The sequence below is a fragment of the Fopius arisanus genome, unplaced genomic scaffold (genome assembly GCF_000806365.1).
Source record: "Fopius arisanus strain USDA-PBARC FA_bdor unplaced genomic scaffold, ASM80636v1 scaffold00036, whole genome shotgun sequence".
NCBI lineage: Eukaryota > Metazoa > Arthropoda > Insecta > Hymenoptera > Braconidae > Fopius > Fopius arisanus.
This window is the reverse complement of record NW_011887775.1, coordinates 551349-560589: the sequence shown is the minus strand read 5'-3', so window position 1 is coordinate 560589 and position 9241 is coordinate 551349. Positions and strand designations below refer to the sequence as shown.

The following is a 9241-nucleotide window of genomic DNA, read 5'->3' as shown; positions in this document are numbered from 1 at the left end:
GATTTCTACAATAAAAAATGATCAATAAAAACTACAAAATTGAGAGTAAGACAGAGTTTGTTGCTCCCTTTGTAAATCAATTTCACTTGAAACCACATCAAAAAGAAAATGCCGATAAAAAACGTGATCGGAAGTCTCAACTCGTCGATTACCTCCACAAATACTCTGGAAGTTGATGTAGCATTTCTTATCCCCGTCATTTAAAACCCAAAACGAGAAAAGAAAACAAGAAAACAATAATCTTAGAATTGTATCCACGTGAAAGCGAGTGTCATCGATGCGAGACGGCTTATAAAATGAGTCCCCTCGTTTCCTCAACAATTCAGTTTTACGATAATCATCAGCCAGAAGCCATAACAGCTCTCAACATGAATAACTTGGTAAATACGTGGGTCGAATCGGATTTACGGTGATGTTTCGTTGAATGACACGCGTGACGTAATTAATTAATGAGCGTAACATTTAATTGGTGCATCCGCATCAGCTGCATCAGTCCTTATTGGATAGTTTTGTTGATTGATCAATTAGAACAGTCTCCATTTCAAAGGCGCATCGGTATTTTGGGTTGAGTTGAACTAGAGTTTCTCTAAATTGAAATTATCAGTGAAACTGGGTCGACCCTCAACACCCACAACGCGTGGGCCGCTATTCCCGGGAGTAATCTCGGGATTTATCCCGGTTCACCTCAATTTTTACTTCATTCCGCCGATTTTCAAGTGCTCCCATCACTTTTTACGTTAAACATTACGTCGAAATGGGCAAAAAATTCATTCAGTCGCGAATCGCGGGATTTTCACTCGAAAAAATATGTAATTCGACAATTATATTTTTTTTTCAATATGAAATTTATATAAATACACCTGTATTATATATACTGCGGGAATACATGGATTTTTAGACATTTATCCATGGAGATGAAAAATTGTAAGATTATTTATTTGACCCCAAGTCGACGATTCCCCTCAGGGTAATGAAAAAAAAAATCCATAAACCCGTGAAATATCCTGTCGACGCCAGGCAGTCTGTCCTGAGACTCAGCCAATCCCCTTGACCCGTTTTTCTGGTATCTCGTCAAGGGAAACAGCGGACTGCAACAATAAACTCGAACTTGAATTGCAGTGCGTTCTCCTCCTCGTGACTGGTGTCTCCATGGCAGCCGCCGGGACGAGATACATCGCAATTCCCATTGATGGGATCGATGTTATAGAGGTGAATCCAATTCTACCCCCGGCACCGCGTTATCCACGTCAAACCGAGGCTTACCTGGTGTCAAATCAACAGGAAACCGAGAGCCAAGTGCCTAGAATCGAGAGATCGACCGCCCAAATACTAGATTACGTTGATTTTGGAGCACAAACTGGTATGAATGGTGCGTACAGCTGGTACACTGATTATCCCGCACATCATTGATGAAAAGGACATTCAGAGATCCAGGGTATCGATTCCTGTGTAAATAATAATAAAAATATACGCAATCATCCAGTACAGTAATAATAGATTTATTTTCTTCGGTACACTTGGTTTATCATTTCCAAAACCCTTTACACTTGTCAGGAATGCGCAGATGTCACTTTTTTTTTTGTTCTCAGACTCAAATTTTAAAGCGAAATTTTACTCTGGTAATTAAATAAAATAGTCCGATCCACGCATCGTCGAGATCTCGTTTGATGGTGCGATAACAAATTATTAATAGACAAATATTTTCAATTACTTGCCGATAACCCGCGTCGGGATCGATTGAAATTAGAGAGCATGTCTATCACCATTTTTTATCAACGACTTTCGATATTGCGACCGAATTGGTGGACCGAGACAATTCAGAAAATCAATAAAAAAAAAAGTAATGAAAATTCTCGTAATCAAATCGTTGGAAAAGTAAAAAATATACACGTATTTTGTATTTAAATATATTAAAACTGCATCTATCTCAACTAAATCGTAATAATCCGTTATTTCATCGAGTTGATACTCGATATCACTGAATGCCAAATTATTCTATCTAGTTACACCGAGACACTGAAAATTTAATAGATTTTCCAACATCCATCGATTAACCATATATTATTCACTCTATTTCCTGGAAACATTCCGTTATCTACTCCCCTCACTCCTTTTCCTATTATTTATACAATATATATACGCATTTATATATATCTCATATAGATTCTCCAGATATATTCATATTTATATATAAATCAATAGATTACAATCGCGATTGTAGACAGAGACAGAATTTAATGATCGCACGATTAAGGATATTTATCCAGTTTTAAAAGTACTCGGCAAAATTGTTTAAACAAATCAATTTGATCTCATTGATTTAATTATTATTACGATTAATTTTCTCATTATTCCTTTTATACGTCAATTTTTTATTTGATAAAGTAATTCTCCCAGAGAAAAAAATGGAATGAACTCTTGGTGATAAAAATCCTTAAACAATTCGCGCGATCATCGAAGCAGGTACGTTTGCATTATCTTTCCTCATTTCGTCCTCCCACGAAAAAAAAAACAATTTTCCAAACAAGGTCCATCGTAAGTACGTGCACGTAAAAAATTCATCAACTCAATGAAAAGTAAAAAATAAAAATCGAGATCTAGTTAAATAAATTGCGGGGTAAAGCGACTACTTTGGGAATAAAACAGTGCACCATGGCGTTTCCCTAATAATTCAAATAAACCGAGACCCTCTGATTCTCTAAAGAGACTCCTAATCTTTGTAAGTCAATAAACAATACTGCGTTTTTTCCAATGCTCCATCGAGACTTTAAACTAAAATAAACGTAAGCATCATCACAAATTAATTGTACTCAAGTATAACATAACGAAAAATAAAGATTATGCGTAGTTGTACTGAAATGGCGATAAATCGTACGTTTTGAAAGAAATTAATAAAAAAACCTTGCGCTCTCTTGAGAAATTTCAGGGTAACCCTCTGAGAAATTGAGATTTTCAATCAATTTATTTCATACGTGCGTTATTAATTGGTGGAGTGTGTTTGGCCGTTTGTGATGCATCTTGAATTTTTCCATTTTTACGAATGGAAGAGTTGACACGCGATGTGAAGCCTCATTTTCACTGGTTGCCTGAGATACTCGGTGAAAACGATAACGAAACTTTGACGTAACACACGAGTTTCGAATGGAGTTTATTAGGTGAGGGCTTTTAGTGCGATTAATCGAGTTTACGGTGTTGATGGAGGACTCACCGCCATTGGAAACCACTAAGGTTTCTAATAATTTGGTAACAAAGTGGTGAATTGAGATAATTCCAATTTACATCTTTCTTAATTACCAATTTACCGCCACAACTATCGATCGAAGGCTAAAACACCAAATGACTTTTTTTGCCGTTAATTAAATTCCCGACAAAAAAGCCTTTTGACAATTTCTCCTCGCATCAACAGTTCATTAGATAAATCGAGAAAATGCTCAATAAATTGGGATATAATGCAATTTTAAGGCAAATCGAACGGAAATAACGAATCGACCACCGGAAAATGTAATAATTTAATGAACGTCAGTCATCAACGACAGGTACCCTCGTGAATTGGCAATTGACAGCCAACTTGAACTCAATTCCCCCTCCCCCAAAACATCATCCTTAATCTGATAAAATAAACAATATACTCTGCCGTTATGGTACGGCAGATTAATTGAACCATTCAGTGGCTTCTCCGCCACCATTGACGATCAGTTTACACGTTGACATAGAGACACATCTATGTTTGCTATTTTAACAGTTACCAGAATATCCAAACTGATAACTCAAATCCAGCTCGAGGCCACTCCGAGACCCTTCGATATGATTCATAAAAAGCTCCTCAATCTATTTCATGTACTGCCTAGTTCTCTATTTCTATCTCGGCAAGATTATTCGCAAAATAAATTCCTCATCATTTCACCCTATCCCTTACTACCCCAAAATAATCGACCAATCAATCATCAATAATTCAAGAGCGATAGAGAGAAATTTGAATTATTTACCTTGAGCTTCAAGATAATTTTCCAGAGTTGAAATTCATACGAGATTTATGGAAATCGTGTCGTCACGTCCGGAGATATTGACGATTGAAGGTCGATTTGTCTCGTCGTGTCCAAGACACTTTCATTTCTTCCTTTGATGTCCGAAAAAAAAAAATATGGAGTGGTCAAACACCCAGGAGTCCCTGGGACACGCCAGCCATCCCTCCAACTTGTTTGCATTTACTCACGATAAATTTTATCGAAGTATGTACGATAATCCGTGGTTTGCTGTATCGATTTTACATAGTGTACTGAGAGAGAAGAATCCTTGGCGTTGGGAACGAGCCGGTACCGACGCCACCGGGGGGTTCGGGTCAGGTGGTGCACCACGCGAGAACAACTTTTTTGAAGGGAACGAATACAGCACGATCTTGCTCGCAGTCGAAGAAACGTCGCCCATGAAATGTACCGTCAGATCCGCCTGATTCCGTGGGTAGCTCAACACCAACATGAATATCCTCTCTACCTGGCACTGGCCCGATGTACCGAACTCTTCCTTGAAGCACTCGACCCTCCGGAGATATCACTTTCACTAGGTGATCCAATTTTAAATCTCGTGGAATCTAATTTTAACCAACAATTTGGAACAAGAAATTGATGAACTCTTTCCTCTTCTCTCATTATATCAATGATTTTTCAGCTTTACAGAAAAATTAATAAATAAAATAGTAATAGTTTTTACCTTTGGTAAATATGGCCTGGCGTCCTGCGGTGGATTCCACTCCCTGAAGAGGTCCGGCTCGGAGTGTCTCCTGGCTCGTCTCCGTCTGGCTGACTGTCGACTCCAATAATCACTCGAAATAGTCAACATGGAATCGATACTGCGTCTGAGATATTCCTCAGCCTCGTCAATAAGAGATTCAGTGGAATCCCCACTATTCTCACTGGCAATAACATCTGACCGTAAATTCGGGAGACTTCCCCTGATCATCGGGCACTCTAATAACACCAGATGAAAGAAAAATCCCATCAGGCAAAACCCCAGCTGTATACATTTCAAATCAAATGAAAAAATAGACTCACCCTGAAACGTAACTTTGGAACGCGTTCGTTTCGGTGGATTTTTCGCGCCCCTGACGCCTGGTGGATGAATATGAGTCGGTGAGGATGGCATGGAGGACCAGGTGGGCCTGGGTGTGGAAGTGGTAGCTGGAACCTTCCAGGTATCGAAGGATGCAGCATTGGCACGCCAGGAGTGCCTCCTGGGTGGTCCACCAACGACCTCAAGCCCAGGGGAAGGAATCGAAGTCAACGATCCACGATATCTAGAGGAATAGAGATCCGTTGATAGCCGACAATCACAGGGGCTTGGAAGTCCAGTGCCTGTGTTGCATCGTGGCCAGTAACCAGCTGGAGAACCTAGGGACTCTCGACGATTAACATCTGGTGTGCGAATTCCACATCCACGAGAGTTGAAGCAATTCTGGATTAATCAATAGATCAATGGATTAATCATTGATATTGAATACAAAAATACGAGGTGTAATAAAATAATGATTAATAATTAATTTACCTGAGAGTGGGCATCATGACAGAGATGATCAGCACTCCTGGATAACTCTGGGACCATACTCGTGAAACTTATATCAGAGAGCATGACCCTTCTCGCTTCGCTCCTCGTTTTGTCGGATATTCTCAATCTACCAGCAACACCAGCAGGAAGTGCAAATTTACTGGGTAACGTGGTGAATGTGTGAGCCACTTTGTGCGCAAGATAGCTCTCTGAGCGCCATTGTGCAGGAAGCGCTGAGATATCTGTTTGAGCACCGGATTCACGTCTTGCACCGCAGCTGCGATCCATGACAGGACGCAGAGGTGCAGAGCTCTTTCTCCTACCCGCAGCAACCGCTTCACGATGTATAATGGGCCTGTTATCAAAATACAATCTGTCATCCTGAAATTCACGATTTTTTAATTTATTCTTTTTTACCTGTAAGCAGTTGGTGGTGCTGCAAGTGTATTTCTCCTGGCTGCATTATGCCTGGTACCACTGTCAGTCTCTTCAACAACTCCACACTTGCTGATATCAGTTTCAACAAGAACAGAGCACTGTGACCAAATTTTATTAAGCCTGTTGCTGGAGCTCTCGTCAAATCTATCAACACTCTCCTCGCGATCGATGGATGAGCTCTGGGATGAGAGGGCCTCCTCGACGGAGCTGTTCCCCGTTTTCTCACCATTGCATACCAGTGGCTCCTCACGGGTCTTGGTGTACTTGAGGAGAACAGGTTGTGCGCTGTGCTGCCAGGTCTCACCCTCGGTGATTGACACGAGATCCTCCTGGAGGGCAACGTCTCTGCTGCATGTCTCTTCAGTCGTGAATATCAATTCTATATCATCGAGCTCCTCAGACTCATTCTCCGACTCTGCATTCTTCACTTCAGGCGTCAATTGGAGATTGCTGCAATCGGGATTGTCACTGAATACGGAATTATCACCATCTGATACACTCCGGAGGCTCACGTCCTCCGGATCCTTTTCCGGTACATCGAGGAGATCCTGGGTGCTCTTTACAGGTACCTCCCCGACATCGCCAACTTCCGGTTGAGAATTCTCCTCTTCCCCTTTGGCATTCTCCTTTATTTCGGTGGCTGATGAGTCAGCCTCGTCCATTGTCGATTTAACTTCTGAAGGACTGATGTTTAAACTGTGTTAATTGTCTTGGATAACGTCAAACTGCGCTAATTGTCCTCAATGGACCGTCATTACTTGGTGTTTAGTATCAACTCCACGGGTAAAAATTAAAATAATAATCTCTGTGCAAAATAAAATTAAACCACTCACTGTTCACTTATTAAAAGTACTGGAGGGTTTTCGTTGGCCCTCGTCGACGGTTCGGTATCCACTGGTTCATCGTTTATCCTCGTATTATCTTTATCGAGTATACGTCGACGGAGTACGTGATTCTCCAGAGACAGGCGTTCAACGGTCTCGATGTAATTTTCGGTGTGATAATCACCGACTATCTCTCGGAGCCGACGGAGCTCCGCTTTAGACGAGTCCAATGCACTTCGCAGGGATATTACCGTCTGCATTATCAGAAATTCTACATTTTTATCGTCCTCACGTCGTCAGATTGACATTTTTCGATTCATTCAAGTCTCATAATATTTTCTCATTGAATGAATACCTCTCAAATTAAAGCGAGATCTGATTTAGTTTAATTAAAACTTGTGCAGCTGGAATTGAGAATTGCAATTGCGGTGTACTGACATGAGATAAGTGTCCTTGAGACTCAGGACTTTCAGGCTTGAATTTATTCTCAATTACAAAGCGAGGGTTCTTCAAACTCCGGGAGTCACTGCAAAGGGTAATTAATGAGGGGGAGAATTGGCTGTCTGTCAACAGCTGTTGTCATTTTTGTGGAGGGAAAAGCTGGAGGAGTTCGAGAGATTCTCAAGCATTAAATAGTTCAAGTGAACAGCTGAAAAAAAAACCAAGTGTCTGATTGTCAATACCTCGAGATGCCAGTATACCACAGCTCCACAATTAATTCTGATAATTTTTTTCTGAATACATTGTTTTCAAATTCAATACTGTATCCAATTAATCTTCACCTCAATCAATGGCTCAGGAGATATTGACAATGCGATAATTCTCACAAAGCATTGCCCTCCCCTTCTTCCAAACAAGTGCACAAGCCCGTGAAATGAAAAGTTATGCAATAAACGGAATTGAAAGATAATCGATTAGCGCACCTGGTGAAGGGCCCTTACGACATCGAGACCGGGGATTCCCGAGGGTAGGGCGAGCTGCTGATGAAGGCCCTGATGAGCCAGGCTGTCTTCAGCTTCCATACCTCCCCAGCTAGTCCGCCCAGATCATCGCCACCAGAATTCATTCCGAAATAAACGTCAACACCTGTTCCACCTCAATTCCACTCACATCACCGACAACAGTCCACCAATCACTTGTTAATTCAGGTACCGGAAGACCGTTTCAATTCGATTAAAAAAAAATCCTGCAAAATTAAAAGTTCAACCTGGAGAAGTTTCATGATTTCAGCAGCTGTAACGTGGATCTTGGATTTAAAAACCGTATCGTAAGTACGATTTCGAGTGTACGTTCTTAAAAAAGGGATGGAAAGGTCGCTTCATCCCTCGACGCATTTTCTAAATATATTAACGCCCTATTCGTGGCATATACCGCAGTCAACGCCGACGCATGACCCAATGTTAACGTAACCCAGGCAAAACGCGCATTTATCGTACCGCGACATTGATTTGTCCCCTGCAGTGCACGTTACAACAGTTTCGCCTCATTAAGACACCCATTTCCATCACTCCCACGCAAAAGGTGAAAAAAGAAGGGAAATGTGAGAGAAAAAATGTATAAAGCTGGGTGGTGAGCAAGCGCTGGAGTGCTTTAAAAATTAAAGGACGTCTCACCGTCAATGAAACCCACCGATGATCGATCCCAGGGAGTACTATCAACTGCATCCCCTTACCCCTGAAAAAATGATAACGAAAGAATAAATAAGAGTGGAGCTCCTCTAATTATAGAGCCCGCGGGCTTTCGAGAGGAATCGATCCCGAGGCGCACGCCCCACCCCAGTAATTTCGTTTGTTGTTTTTCCGAGACTGCAATCCCCGGAGATTCCCCCGGAGATTGATGCGCTTTGTTAGAAAGTGACGCCGGCAAACGCGAAAGAGCAAAAAAAATTGCAATAGAATTGAAAAAAAAAAAGAAATGAAAAATAAAGGAAAAAGAGGAAAAGGTGGGGAGCAACGGTGACTATCGTGCCTCGTAGTACACGACTGGCGTTTTACTTTTATTTATCTCCGGAGATTTGAAGTTGTACCCCGGAGAAGACACGACATGGGAATAATGGGATTGCATTATTCCCCTCGGTTGGATCAATATGGGAAGAAGATGATGTGAACGAGGTTGAGGACTAGTGAAAATTGAGAGTGAGGTTTCTTGTTTGTTGTGGGAGTAATTGGGATAAATGAAGAATCCTCACGTTTAAACACCCGGGTAATGAGTTGGTGGTGAGCGGATGTTCCTCGGGGATGAGGTTGTCCAGGTGATGACGGATGATGTGAGTACCTTCGCCTCGTAATCACTGAATGCAACTGAATGTCACTGGTAATGTCAACAACGCGCTGCCAGAGCTGTCAGTTTGGCATCTGATGCTCAGGCAATCGACGCAGCACTGCGGGAGGAGCAGCGTCGTAATCAAAGAGGATTGGTTAAAATAGAGGCACACTTCTGGA

At 41.5% G+C, this 9241-nt stretch overlaps 2 protein-coding genes across 5 annotated transcripts; one reads left to right on the top strand and one right to left on the bottom strand.

Moving 5' to 3' along the window:
- The first annotated feature begins 153 nt into the window (after window positions 1–153).
- LOC105266116 (uncharacterized) lies at window positions 154–1619 on the top strand. Its single transcript, XM_011304032.1, has 2 exons — window positions 154–380; window positions 1120–1619. The coding sequence occupies exons 1-2, from the start codon at window positions 297–299 to the stop codon at window positions 1408–1410; spliced, it is 375 nt and encodes a 124-aa protein (XP_011302334.1). The 5' UTR covers window positions 154–296; the 3' UTR covers window positions 1411–1619.
- Window positions 1359–9169, bottom strand: LOC105266117 (uncharacterized). 4 transcript variants are annotated; one of them, XR_892139.1, is made up of 9 exons: window positions 8989–9169; window positions 7724–7986; window positions 6810–7054; window positions 5956–6660; window positions 5539–5893; window positions 5049–5448; window positions 4708–4964; window positions 3987–4588; window positions 1359–1445 (listed from the first exon to the last, which is right to left on the bottom strand). XR_892139.1 is itself a non-coding variant. In XM_011304034.1 (9 exons), the coding sequence occupies exons 3-9, from the start codon at window positions 7820–7822 to the stop codon at window positions 4340–4342; spliced, it is 2310 nt and encodes a 769-aa protein (XP_011302336.1). In that variant the 5' UTR covers window positions 7823–7986; window positions 8414–8474; window positions 8989–9169; the 3' UTR covers window positions 1572–4339. The 4 variants fall into 4 exon arrangements, 3 of the variants coding, with proteins under 3 accessions (XP_011302336.1, XP_011302337.1, XP_011302335.1); XM_011304034.1 differs by lacking the exon at window positions 1359–1445 and adding an exon at window positions 8414–8474 and having other exon boundaries at window positions 1572–4588; XM_011304035.1 differs by lacking the exon at window positions 1359–1445 and adding an exon at window positions 8430–8474 and having other exon boundaries at window positions 1572–4588.
- Between the last annotated feature and the right edge of the window lie 72 nt (window positions 9170–9241).